The sequence below is a fragment of the Centroberyx affinis genome, unplaced genomic scaffold (assembly GCF_046629955.1).
Source record: "Centroberyx affinis isolate AG114_WGS23_722 - 3 ecotype Tasmania unplaced genomic scaffold, CSIRO-AGI_Caff_v1 ptg001165l_1, whole genome shotgun sequence".
Lineage (NCBI taxonomy): Eukaryota > Metazoa > Chordata > Actinopteri > Beryciformes > Berycidae > Centroberyx > Centroberyx affinis.
The window spans coordinates 14,919-29,070 of NW_027279696.1; the positions used below are offsets into that span (position 1 = coordinate 14,919).

Below are 14,152 nucleotides of genomic sequence, written 5' to 3' on the forward strand. Positions count from 1 at the left end.
CAGATCAAATGACTTTTTACAGTTCTTTTCTATCTTTATATTAATAAAGACATACTTTGCGTGTAAACATGTTGTAAGGTAAATGATAGACTAAAAACTGTAACAGATATCAATGAAGTGTCAACACACATTCGTAAAAAGCCACTACTCCATTTTTTATGCCAGCTATAGCCTGTTTTGGCACTTGATTTTATCATATCAAGTTTTACTTCTACTGGGACATGCTTATGAATTTTTTTGTGCTTTTATTTACGTAAAAGTCATAAGACGTGGCTGTAAATATAGATAAATCATGCTATAAACTGTAAAGGCTTCTTATCTGTGCTTTTACCACTGAGTTCCTAAGTAAGTTTGTTTGTGTATAAACAACAACAACGATCCAAAACTCATTCTTACTACATCTTAGGGAAAAAATGACATAAAAATGAAAGAGTGATTGAAAGTAAACCATATATACTTTTATTGAACAATAAAAAGTATCCTTGATATACCCATCATATTATATGACGAGAAACAGACTTAGTGTGTTTTACTCAGCTGCCTCTTTTCCCTGTAAAAGAAAGACAAAATATTCATTTTAAACTAAGTATCAATTCAATGTTTTATTTTCATAAATTGTTTATTTGTTGTATGGCCTCACTTACCTTGCCAGAGTCACGGCTCTTAGCTCTCAGTTTGTTGACCTGGGACTCAGCAATGTCAGCACGCTCCTCAGCCTCCTCCAGCTCATGCTGAACCTTCCTGCACTTGGACAGATGAACGTTGGCTTGCTCCTCCTGGAATGCCATAGAGATAGCTAAGTGTTTAAATCTCTGAAATGACTATAGGTGTACTTTGATTGAAATTTAGTATAGTATCTAGTAGTTACACATGTAAAAGATTAATATTTTGCCCTTACCGCTTCCTCAGCCTGCCTCTTGTAGGCCTTCACCTTGAGCTGCAGCTTGTCTACCAGATCCTGTAGCCTAGTAACATTTTTCTTGTCCTCTTCAGTCTGACAGAAAGTAAATATGCAAGTGTAAATATCTTCAGTAATAACTATGTATATTTGACTGATATGGATGCATCAGCTGCAAGTCAGACTATACCTGGTAGGTGAGTTCCTTAACTCTCCTCTCATATTTGCGGACACCCTTCACAGCATCTCCTCCTCGTCTCTGCTCTGCCTCAACCTCTGCCTCCAGCTCACGCACCTTCAGAAAAGAATCAGACATTAAGAATCCATTTTTTTTTAAACAGTCTTATATAAACCATGCAAATCTAACATATTTCTCTTACTCTAGACTCCAGTTTCTGGAGCTGCTTCTTGCCACCCTTCATGGCCAAGTTCTCAGCTTCATCCAGGCGGTGCTGCAGGTCCTTGACAGTAACCTCCAGGTTCTTCTTCATCCTCTCCAGGTGAGCGCTAGTGTCCTGCTCCTTCTTCAGCTCCTCAGCCATCATGGCAGCCTAGAAAAAATGTGTATTAGAAATGTCATAAAAACATGTACTTACTTGGAGTAAAAAGAAGAAAGTAACAACCGCAATTTAAACATACATCAGTGATGGCCTTCTTGGCCTTCTCCTCTGCATTCCTTGCTTCCTGAACAGTGTCATCTACTTCACCCTGGACCTGGACCAGGTCAGTCTCCAGCTTCTTCTTTGTGTTGAGAAGGCTAGTATTCTAGAAGTGAAAAAAACAGTTCACTCATGACTATAATGATATACACATATTATTTTAAAAATGCATATATTTGAGAATTAGTGAAGAAATTATTTTGTTTGTTTACCTGAGAGTGCAGAAGGCCAACACGCTCACTAGCATCCACCAGCTCTTGCTCAGCCACTTTGCGGCCTCTCTCTGTCTGTTCTAGAGCAGCCCTAAGCTCTTCAATTTCAGCCACCATGAGACCGTTCCTACGCTCCACCATGGCAGCCTGCTCCTTGACGTCTTCCTGTGCTCTGACAGCATCATCAAGGTGCAATTGTGCATCCTAATGCAAAAAATATCAAGAAAAGGTTTAGAGAAATATCAGAATGTGGCCACACTAACAATGTCTATGTATGTCTGCACAACTGCTGTGTGTCCTACCTTCAGTTGTCCCTGGACATTCCTCAGCTGCTTCTGGGCTTCAGCAGCCTGGCGGTTAGCATGACTCAGCTGAATCTCCATCTCATTCAGGTCTCCCTCCATCTTCTTCTTGATTCTCAGGGCATCATTCCTGCTCCTGACCTCAGAGTCAAGAGTGCTCTGCATGGAGTCAGTCACCCTCTGGCTGTTCCTCTTGATCTGCTCCATCTCCTCATCTTTCTCTGCCAGCTTTCTGTCAACCTCACCCTTAACCTGGTTGAGCTCCAGCTGGACACGCAGAATCTTGGATTCTTCATGTTCCAGTGTTCCCTAACAATTTAAAAAATATTAAAATAGAGCCATTCCTACCCTTTGAATATTAAATTGGACAGTCTTCCATTTTTTGATTAACTATTTAAATTTCTTGTAGAAAATACCCATATTAACAATTGCAATACTAAACTCTATAGAAGAAGTTGTACCTCAGCTTCCTCAAGTGCTGTCTGGATTTCAGCCTTCTCTGTCTCCACCTGCTTCTTGGACTTCTCCAGCTCATGGATGCTCTTTCCAGTCTCACCAATCTGTTCAGTCAGGTCTGAGATCTCCTCTGCAGAAAGATTTGTGTGTTTAATATTGTTAAATCTTGAAATGTAGATTATATAGTTAATTCAAACTAATGTACATATATATTGATCCAGCCTGTTCTCATTTCAAGTCAACCTAACTGCAAATGCAAACATTATCTGGTAGAAACTCACGTTGCAGGTTCTTGTTCTCGCGCTTCAGGGTCTCCAGCTGATCCAGAGCTTCCTCATAGGAGTTCTTCATCTTGAACAGCTCAGTGCTGAGAGAACGAGCCTCTTTCTGAGCTCCTTCAAGCTCTGCCTGACCCTCCTCATACTTTTGTTTCCACTCTGCCAAGACCTGAATAAGATGCAACCCATACAGTCGACATAGTTTCATATTCATCAATACAAAAACAACTGATTATACTTCAAGAAGAAAAAAATGCTACCTTGTCAAAGTTCCTCTGCTTCTTGTCAAGGTTGGCAGCCAGCCCATTGGCCCTCTCCACATCAATCATGAGGTCCTCTACCTCACCCTGGAGCCTCTGTTTGGTCTTCTCCAGAGAGGCACACTTGGAATTCACAGCCTCAATCTGCTCCTCAGCCTCCTGAAGGCGCTGGGCAAGCTTTTTCCTGTTGAATATTTGTAATTTGTCTCTCAATGAAAATAAGTAATTGAAGCCTTAGCCTATTGCTTGATTTTCTGACTAGGCCTCTATCAACAAAATCATTTTAAAATCATTTTCAAATTCTATTGCAAAGCATTTTACCCCAATATTTAAAATCTATGCAAACATAAATAGCCACTGAAATGTTTGATACATTTGACACAATTGAAATATACAAGCATGGCCACCAATAGCACTATGCTCCAGTTCTTAACTGGGCATTGAAGTGTGGGTTTGGATTTTACTCACTTGGCCTCCTCAAGCTCCTCAGTGCGCTGGATGGCATCAGTTTCATACTTGGTCCTCCACTGGGCCACTTCACTGTTGGCCTTGGACATTCCACGTTGCAGCTCAGCCTTCGCCTCCTGCTCTTCCTCAAACTGCTCCCTCAGAAGATCACAGTCATGGCGGGCCGATTGCAGTCCATGGGCAAGGGCATTCTTGGCCTGTTAAATTAAAGACTTTTGAGTGTGCAAAATTTCCAATACAAACAAGACTTGATCAATGGACACTCAATAGTTTCTTACCTTAACCTCCTCCTCAATCTGTCTCTTCAGCTCCTCAATCTGCTGTGTGAAGGCCTGCTTGCCTCTGGTCAGTTGGGAGACAAGAGCTTCTTTCTCTTCAATCTGACGACCAAACTCGCCTAATTGAAATATTGCATCAGTTTTGTATGCTCAGTATATCTGAAAATACACACAGCAGAACACCCTGTTTGAATGGGGAACTATACATACCATTTTCTGTCAGGAGACGTGCTTTCTGTGCACTTAAGTCATTCATCTGACGGAGATTTTCATCATTCTTGGTCTTGATTTCACTGAGTTGATCCTCAAGAGTTCGGCACATCTTCTCCAGGTTTCCCTAAAAACAATAAAACAATACAATTTCAATGTATTCAGCATGTACTTTATTGCAGGATCTGAGATTAGATTTTTAATGTTACAAATATTTATTTTTTTTAAGATTTATTTTAGGCATTTTATGCTTTATTTGACAGAGATTGTGTGAGAGAGAGACGGGAAGCTATGGGAGAGAGAGAGGGGAGGACATGCAGCAAATGATCGTGGGCCGGATTCAAACCCGGGTCGCTGCGGGAAGGAATGAGCCATATATGGTACGCGCTGTACTTGGTGAGCCACCGGGGGACCCCATGTAACAAATATTTTTAAAAAAAAAATATATATATATATATATACCTTTGTTTTTGCAACAGCTTCCATGTTGCTGGAAAGGTCATCGATCTCCATCTTGTATTCACTCTTCTCCTTCTCAAGCTTCTGCTTGACACGCTGGAGGTTGTCGATCTGTTCTCCCAGCTCTGCAACACTGTCGGCCTGCTTCTTGCGGAGAGCAGCAGCGGTGGCTTCATGCTGTAGGGTGGACTCCTCAAGGTCACGACGCAGCTTCTGGAACTCTGCCTCACGCTTCTTGTTCATCTCAATCTGAGCAGCAGTGGCTCCACCAGCCTCCTCAAGTCTCTCACTAATCTCCTCAAGTTCCCTGGAGAGGTCAGCTCTCTGCTTCTCAACCTTGGCGCGAGCAGCACGCTCAGCTTCAATTTCTTCCTCCAGTTCCTCAATTCTGGCCTATTGAACGTAAATATGATCATTTGCAGTAAATGTTCCCTTTAAAAAAAGCCATGAAAGAAATGTAAAAATACAGAAATATTATGTAGTAATTGTGTCACCTGAAGCTCCTTGATTTTCTTCTGAAGCTGAGCACCCAAGGACTGTTCATCCTCAATCTTACTGAGGAGCTGGCTGGTTTCAAAGTCTTTCCTGTGAGAATTGTAGATAAAGAGAGTAGTTACTAACATACCATCCATCCAATCTACCAGATCATCAAACGCATGTGTTTGGGTCTGTCATGAGCAAATGAAATGAAAAATAAAATGAATTTTACTTCTTAATTTTCTCCTCAGACTGCTGCTTATCATTCTCAAGATCCATGATGGATTCCTGGGCCAGTTTCAGATCACCCTCAAGCTTCCTCTTGGCTCTCTCAAGGTCCATACGAAGCTTCTTCTCTTGCTCCAGGGAACCTTCAAGCTGCACATTAATACAGGCTTTTAATTATCAAGTTCAAGAGCAAACCTATCTTTTTTGCTAATCATACTGACTTCATAAACTCACATCGTCCACTTGCTGCTCAAGCTTGGTCTTGGCCTTGGTCAGAGTGTTGACTTTGTCTTCCTCTGCCTGCAGGTCATCAAGAGTCTGCTGATGTGCTTCTTGAAGGGCTTTCTTCTCCTTGGTCAGCTTAGCAATACTCTCATCCTGAGAGGCCATCTCCTCTGTCAGGTTCTTCACCTAAAATTGCAAGAAATATTTTGTTTGAAATGGGTGATTATTCTAAAGTTATTTGTTTTACTAGCTAGTGTGAATATTCATGAACCTTGTTCTCAGTGGCATGCTTCTCCTTCTCCACTTTGGCCAAGGTAAGCTCCAGGTCATCAATGTCCTTCTTGAGCTCAGAGCATTCATCCTCCAGTTTCCTCTTTTTGGCAGTTAGCTCAGCATTGATTTCCTCCTCATCCTCCAGTCTCTCAGTTGTCTCTTTGAGTTTGGCCTCCAGCTGGATCTTACTCTTGATAAGTCCCTCGCATCTCTCCTCAGCATCTGACAGATTCTCTGATTCCTAGTTCACAATGAAACAAAAAGGAAGTAACATGTTAACATATTCTGGACAAGACATGACAAATAAAACTAACCCTTTATATTAGTCATACTTAAAAAAAAATTAACACTTTCGTCTTACAAAGTTACTAAGGTTTAGTGAATGCTAATAATGTTATTTGAAGATTAACTAATGCAATAAAAATGAAGTTAATCATTTATATATTGCATGGTAACTGATAACAGATTATAACTGTGGCTTCTGATTACATTAGTTAACCATTTATTAACATTGTGGTATCTCAGTTAAGAAATTTAAATTCAGCATTAAGTATTGGTTAATGATTAAAATTTTTTTAAAGCAATACTAAACATTGTTTGGGTGGCTATTACACAGCAACTAATGTTTATAATATTTATTAAAAGTATAATAAATGACTTGTAAACATCACAAGACTTTTTTGGGTTGCTATGAAAAATATGCAACTGATGTAAATGGTTTTGGTAAAAGTTTTTTGTAAAGAGTTTTTTTCTTTTTTGGGTCGCTTTTATAAAGTTTAACTTTATAAACCAATCTATGTCAGTGCTTTTTAGTGATGTAAGTACATAACCCTGCTTCCTCAAATGAAATAATTTACAGCATAATCGTTAGTAAACCCTTAAAAGCCCAAAAAATTGATTCTTTGATAGTTCACAAGAAAATAATACTTAACTAATGTTAAATAGTGATGAATTACCAAATTATTATGGATAGTTACTGTTACCAAGCTGGCTAGTGAAGTCTACTCACAGATGCCACTTGCAGCTGCAGATCATTCTTCTCCTGCAGAAGAGACACCATCTTCTCCTCTAGTTCCTTCTTCTTAGCCAGGGCCGTGGCCAGGTCTGTTTTCATCTTCTCGTAATTCTCCTTCATCTCGGCCAGCTCCTTCTCAGTTTCAGCACTCTTCAGAAGAGGCTTGATCTTGTAGTACACCTTCATCCATGGCCAGTGTTTGACATTCATGAATGAGCGGACGTTGTACTGGATGGTGTAAACGGCATCCCTATGGAAAAAAATTTGCTGTCATGGATAATGTCACTTTTGGATTGGGTGGTATATGACAGATAGTGTTGTAGTCGAGACCACCTAAACCAAGACCGAGTCAAGACTAAGACCAGAGCATATCAAGTCCGAGTCAAGACCAAGACTTTGAGGGGGGCGAGACCGAGTCAAGGCCAAGACCGAAGGGGGGCGAGACCGAGTTAAGACCTAGAGCAGACCAATGCAAGTCCATTTTCAAGACCATGTAATCAGAGTGATGGCTCAACATTTACACCATTTCTCTGCTAAAATTCAAAAAGTGAGAAAGCATTATTTAGGAATTTAAGTAAAATACAAATGGACAAAAGGCTCAACACAGTGGGCAGAATGAAAGAAAAGTGTTAAAACACCCTGAGCACATAGCTTCACTAAAACATTAAAAATTATTATCAGGTTATAGCTGACCCTTGCTTTTATGTGTCACAATGTATAATTATTTGGTTCATGAAACGAGAAGAAACAAAAGATTTTAGAGATAAGATTTTCCTAATTTACTGTCATGTATAGGCTACAAATTGTTTTCGTTATAGTGTTTTGACTTTGACCAATGTGAGAACTTGCCCTCCCCTACTCAATCTGCCAGAGCCCCATTGTGCAGACAAAAGTGAAACTTAAAATTCCACAATTTACTCGCCTGTGTTAGTAACGGTATACACAGTAACCTGATAACACGTCTTCTGCAGCACTACAGACTTTAACGGTAACGTTATTACCTTGTGGAATTTAAGTAACGTTAGTGAAATTATAATTTAACCAATAACTGTGTTGCAATGCTTAAATGCAGTGCACTGAATTGAACTGAACTGAGTGGGCCATGGGCCTGTATAGAATCTGTGCTTGTTCTTAGAAATTGTTTTGCAAAACTCTGTGATTTCTGTAGGCAAATTGTATTATCTCATTCTCTCCTCTTCAGCCACACATGGTGCTCTCTTCCCCTGTATCCTGCGTTCTCTTTCTCAGCTCAGAGGGGGGTGAGGGTGGCAGCGGTTAATGGTTAATAAACTTTCAAACTTAAAATAAGCAAAGTTATTGGTTGCAATTTGAAGGGGGAAGTTTTACATCCAATCACAGTAAACAATAAATAAATCAGACAATGCACCGGCAGGTAATGATGTTACTGCAATTGTGGTCTCGACTGGTCTTGAAATAAAATTCCGAGTCCTCTTTGTCCAAGACCGAGTCAAGACTGAGTAAAAATGCAGTCGATTCCGAGACAAGACTGAGACCATCAAAATGTGGTCTTAAGACCGGTCTCGAGACCAAGACCGATCTCGAGTACTACAACACTAATGACAGAAATATTTATTTAGAATGGCTGTTTTCAACATGCCTCGTTGCCGTCATCTTCACAAACTCCTTCCTCATGAGGTAAGCACGGCAGAGAGCCTGAGTCATGGTGACCAGAGAAGCAAGCTTATCATCTCTCATCTCCTCAAGGGTACCCAGCAGACCAGCTTTGAAGAATACCTGAATACAGTAGATAAAATATGCCATTATTGTTGATTGATTGAGGTGTTCACTACAACAAAGTTAAATAAGGTAAGCAATGTGTTTACCTTAGTGTGCCCAAATCTGTATTGGTCATGATCAACATCGATTGATCCAAGCAGCTTTTCTGAGGCCTTCTTGTTGTCAATGAACTGGCCCTCAGGGATGACACTGGCATTCAGCACTTTGTACCTTTTTGAAAGAGAGATTGTATTCATGGTGAGCACTTTCTCCTCATTTCTTGCATCAAAAATCCCTTATAAAACATACAACAATACCTCTGCTTGAAATCACCATAGAGGATTCTGCTGGGGAAGCCCTTTCTGCAGATTCTGATACCCTCCAGTACACCGTTACACCTCAGCTGGTGGATGACCAGGAAATTCTCCATAAGACCTATAAAAAAAGTTGTGTTAATTTTGACAAAGTAATGAATCCCAATCACAATGATTCACTAAATGACTATTACGATCAGACACTAGAAAGATCGTGTCAGCTGACAGTGTACCTGGAGTCTTAGACTCATTGGGAATGAGACAACGCACAAAGTGGGGATGGGTGCTCCTCAAGTTTGTCATCAGCTTGCCCAAGTTCTCCTAGAGATACAAGATGAAACCAAATGTTCTTTGTGAAAATCAATACATTTGAGTATAACTCCAAACTGAGACTTGATGTTGTTCTTAAACCTTACCCTGAACTGTGAAGACACAGTCTGCATGGAACCACCCTTCTTCTTGCCTCCCTTCTTGCCGCCACCACCACCAGACTCTGTTTTTCAATTGATAATTTTAAGGCAGAGAGGAAAACTTTAGATCAACACATGATGAAAAAAATCTGTATTGCAGAAAAATGATTTCAGTTTTTTCAAAGGTATATCACACCTTCAACAACAGGGGGATACAGGACAGGCAGCAGCTTAACTGAGGACTTCTGGTACAGCTGTATAACAGACTCGTTCAGGGGATCCTTGTTCTTGTCCAGCCAGCCACAGATATTGTAGTCCACTGTTCCAGCATAGTGCACCAGGGAGAAGTGGGCCTCAGCCTTGCCTTTGCCAGGCTTTGGCTTCTCAAATGCTCTGTTTTTACCAAGATGCTGGTCATACAGTTTGTTCTTGAAGGTCGTATCTGAAGCCTTGGGGAACATGCACTCCTCTTCAAGGATGGAGAAGATGCCCATGGGCTGTATAAAAGGTGCAAAGAGATACATCATGAAAAGGCCTTGTTGTATCATTCAAACAATAATTACATAGTCACAACATTATTGTGTACCTTTTCAATAAGCTCAATGCAGGCAGCCAAGTCCATGCCGAAGTCAATGAACTCCCAGATGATGCCCTCCTTCTTGTACTCCTCTTGCTCCAGGACAAACATGTGGTGGTTGAAGAACTGTTGCAGTTTCTCATTGGTGAAGTTGATACACAGCTGCTCCATGCTGTTGAACTGTTAGTGGACAAAGGATTAACCAAATATAATACAAACACTGTTAAAAAAATATATGAAATAAAATGATCTTGTCAATTCATTACCATGAATGCATACTTACATCAAAGATTTCAAAACCAGCAATGTCCAGCACACCAATGAAGAACTGCCTTGACTGCTTGGTGTCCAGCATCTGGTTGATGCGGATGACCATCCACAAGAACATCTTCTCATAGATGGACTTAGCCAGGGCGCTCACTGAGTTCATGACCTGAAGAAAATAGACATTACAGTGAATTCATTTTAGTGTAACCTGAGCAATGTTCAGAATTATTTGTAATTCAAGCCCCTTCAAGTGTGTGTAATAAAGTATGGCAGAATATACAAATTTATATGTTTGATTTTCCAATGCTAAAAGGGTAGATATATTACATAATTTAGCAGTGTATTCCTAAGTGAGTTTTTTTCTTAATTGGAGACAGTTTTTTACAGCTAACAAAAATGTCCTCACAAACAATCATTACAAAATAAGAATCCGTTATTCCACTTGGATTAATTAAAAATGTTGTATTAATGACCTGCCTAATGAGGAATCCTAAACTGTGTTAGTATGATTTGTAACAATTTATCTACTAAATTATTCAAGATGTAAGGGTGTGACTTATCTGTTTTTAATATAAAGAAGTTGTGTAAAGAAACAAGAGAATGATGTATCTTGCTCACCTGAGGTACAGTCTGTCCCTTGGTGACAAACTCATTTCCGACCTTCACTCTGGGGTAGCACAGAGCCTTCAGCATGTCAGCTGAGTTCAGACCCAGCAGGTAGCCAACCTTGTCAGCATCTGAAAGATTCACATGAAATACATTGGAGATATGTGACAATGACTGTAAAAGACAATATAACAGAAAATACAAACTTAACTGATGTGATGAAAAATTTACTAACTTAATTCCAAAGCTATTCAGACTTATCCACTTTGGGATGAAGTTAATACTCACCCTCTGTGCCGTCTGGCTCAGCCTGCTCTTCACGCTGCTTCTGCTTGAACTTCATGCTACCATGGTGGAGCACAGCACCGGTAAACTTGTAGATGGCCATCTTCTCATCAGCAGTGAAGCCCAGAATATCAATAGCTGTCTGTATTCAAATGATGTGTCAATGCTGAGTCAAAATCGCTTCAGAAAATTCATAAGGAACAGTGATGGTGTATTTAATGCACAAAGCATCAGAAAATGTGTCAAAACTGAAGATCACTCACATCAGTGGCTACCAACTCCTCTTTGTCATCAATGCTGGCCACAGTGATCTGACCCTGACTGCACATGGGGAAGTCATAGGGGTTGGAGGTGATGAGCGTCATTTCTAGAGATTTAAAAAGGTTTAAAGGAATGAGTGATTATGGATTATGTAAACAGTTTGCGTTAGGGTTAGCACGATCAGTTATTCATTTTACCAATCAGCTCCGGTTTGTGGTTGGTCATCATCTGGTAGAAGATGTGGTAGCCTCTCTCATCAGGAAGCTGGAACGTCACTCTGGACTTCTCCAGCAGATCTATAAGCATTGTTCATGATTCAAAATCTACACCACTGATAATGGCAGTCATTTCATTTACTATGTGAAGTTGATACTTACATGTCTCAATATCAGCACTAGACAGTTTACCAGTTGTGCCAAAATGGATTCTGATGAATTTACCCTGTTTGGAATACCATATTTTTAACACATCTGCATAGGCAATATATAATGCAAGATATTTCTCAGTTTGAAATCCTTCCATACTTACAAAGCGAGAGGAGTTGTCATTCCTCACAGTCTTGGCATTACCATAGGCCTCCAGCAAGGGATTGGCTGCAATAATCTGATCCTCCAGTGACCCCTGTAGTTCAAGTTTTAGATTTTAACATTGATATGTGCAAATTTCTATTTTTTATTTTCACAAATACCTTCCGTGTTCTCAGAAATTTAGCTTGACAGTATACCTGTATCTTTCCTGCTTGCTCCTTCTTCTTGTCTCCACCCACTGAGATTGTTGCAAAGTACTGGATGACACGCTTTGTGTTCACAGTCTTTCCAGCACCAGATTCTCCACTGGGTATAGATAGATTTGAAGAAATTCAGTCAAAGAATTGTATTATATTAATGGTAAAGAAGATTATCAGATGGGGAACTTACGTGATCAAGACAGACTGGTTCTCCCTATCTGTAAAAGGAAAAATTAAGAAATATATTTCTCATCTATGTAACATAAACCCAGTTGACTGACAATTTATACATTTTCTTGACAAGGACATACCAGTAAGCATGTTTTGGAAGGCATTGTCAGAGACAGAGAAGATGTGGGGTGGGGCCTCCATACGCTTTTTGCCTCTGTAAGCACTTACAACCTCAGGATCGTACACTGGGAGCCACTTGTAGGGGTTCACAGTGGCACAGAACAGCCCAGAGTAGGTCTGAGGGGGATGAGAGAGATGTGATCACTTACAGTATGTTATATATGAGTCCATGCACAAATTATACTTTACTCCATAGGCAGAATATCTTACATAGATCATCCATGCTGCATAACGCTCTTTGAGATTATACAGCACAGAGGCTTCATTGAGATGGGTCATCATGGCCATGTCCTCAATTTTGTCATACTTGGGAGGGTTCATAGGGGTGACATCATCCTCCTTAACTGTCCTCTCCTGAAATATTGAAACACAATGTTAGTGTTGAAATTCCAACTGCAAGTTGCACTGTCGAGAGTTTCATGAAACTTCAGCCTACCTCCTGGGTGTCAAGGACTTTCACGGTGACTTTGCCACCGTCTTTCTTCAGGATTGTACATTTAAGGTACAGCTCCTTAGCATCGGCCACATAGGCAGCACTTTTGGCATCAAAGGGTTTGTTTTGAGCCTCAATCCTCTCCATCTCTGGTTTACGAAGGTAAATGGCGGCCTTGCCATAAATGGCCATCTCCGCGTCCGTACTCATGGTGGCGGCTTACTTCTGTATGGTAATTCCAAATGAAGTATAATCAGACCCATGTGCCAAGTTCATGTGGTGGACCATCACCTCATCACCTAATACAGTTCATCTAAACAAGTAAATACATCCACCACTATACCATGTCCATCCATCATCCCAGTTGGTCTTCAACATAGTTGATTAGCTCATTTGTAGTCCCTTTTTAGGCTGGGCTGGTAAATGACTTCAAAATGTAGCCTATGACTGAATTTTGTCCAAAATGGATGAAAATCAACTAGGACAAACATAACAGAACTAGCATAAAAATATTTCTACACAGTATATATTAAAAAAAATGTGTTGTTCTTACCTGACCCTTTATCTCAGTCAAAAGTAAAGTATATTCCACAATCCTGTTGAAAACATGTTATATTTAGAAAAAAAATAGCATAGATTCATTGTTTAATAATCTTTTGCAATTCCTACACGTTATACTGTAAACTCATTTCACAAAAGTGGAACAAATCATATTGTATAAAGCATTGTAGAGAATCTCACCACAAGCTGGAACTTCACAGGTCTGCTACCACACACACACACAGGCTCCTCTTGGACTGCTTTTATTGGATTTGTTTTGCCAGCAAAGCAGAAGTTAAATGGGTAACATGCCAAATGTGGTGAAGATGACAGCCAAGGTATATATCAGTTGAAACACTTGTTCCTTGCACATAAATCTTTTTATGTTTCAGGTTTCAAGTAGTGAAGCCACCTTCTGAATTTGGGATAATGCTTACTTTAAAATAGAATAAATAACTATTATTTAAGGCTTTTTGACACACTCTGTCCTATCAGTAAATTAGCAGTTCTATTAAAAGCATACAAATTACACGAATTATTTTAATTATCCTTTTCTGCAAATTGTGTAAATTGTTTTTAGTAAAAAAAAAAAAAGAAGAATATGAAATGTATTTTTGAAGTATTTTTCTAGTAATGTTCTTCAATCATTTCATAAGGAAGATTAAAAAAAAACAATTCAGCATTAGTGATGGTAAACTGTAAGAAATACATCTGATCTATTAACACACACAAGCTATAATCACTTGAAACTGACCCTACAGACACAGACTCAAATTCCTTTTTTGGCTTGATAGCAGCAGGGGCATCATGCATCACAACTTTGTGGCCACGGTGACATTCAACTAAATAAAAAGCCACAAGTCGAAAGTGAATTCCTATCTCAACAATACTGTGCTAAAAGTAATAGCAGTGCCTCTTACGTGTGAGATCATCAATAGCCCAACAG

The 14,152-nt window shown here is 39.8% G+C and overlaps 1 protein-coding gene across 1 annotated transcript; it reads right to left on the reverse strand.

The window, feature by feature from the left end:
• Positions 1-529: 529 nt before the first annotated feature.
• On the reverse strand, positions 530-12,876 carry LOC139648162 (myosin heavy chain, fast skeletal muscle-like). The gene is made up of 39 exons (XM_071524198.1): positions 12,670-12,876; positions 12,444-12,587; positions 12,194-12,350; positions 12,073-12,100; positions 11,880-11,988; positions 11,684-11,776; positions 11,533-11,596; positions 11,353-11,451; positions 11,158-11,261; positions 10,898-11,036; positions 10,622-10,740; positions 10,020-10,169; positions 9,746-9,916; positions 9,356-9,656; positions 9,166-9,242; positions 8,983-9,070; positions 8,753-8,870; positions 8,543-8,666; positions 8,317-8,453; positions 6,693-6,948; positions 5,682-5,924; positions 5,420-5,596; positions 5,190-5,335; positions 4,975-5,065; positions 4,484-4,873; positions 4,022-4,148; positions 3,812-3,930; positions 3,534-3,730; positions 3,066-3,249; positions 2,809-2,974; positions 2,533-2,657; positions 2,072-2,380; positions 1,770-1,973; positions 1,538-1,663; positions 1,279-1,449; positions 1,089-1,193; positions 899-994; positions 645-776; positions 530-550 (listed from the first exon to the last, which is right to left on the reverse strand). The coding sequence occupies exons 1-39, from the start codon at positions 12,874-12,876 to the stop codon at positions 530-532; spliced, it is 5,814 nt and encodes a 1,937-aa protein (XP_071380299.1).
• Positions 12,877-14,152: the final 1,276 nt, after the last annotated feature.

Bases quoted from the DNA above. Each gene is read 5' to 3' on its own strand.
- LOC139648162 (XM_071524198.1), bottom strand. From the start codon at position 12,876: ATGAGTACGGACGCGGAGATGGCCATTTATGGCAAGGCCGCCATTTAC. The intron at 9,657-9,745 runs GTACACAATAAT...CCTTTTATACAG, and splicing joins GCATTGAGCTTATTGAAAAG to CCCATGGGCATCTTCTCCAT. The intron at 9,243-9,355 runs GTGTGATATACC...ATTGAAAAACAG, and splicing joins GTATCCCCCTGTTGTTGAAG to AGTCTGGTGGTGGTGGCGGC.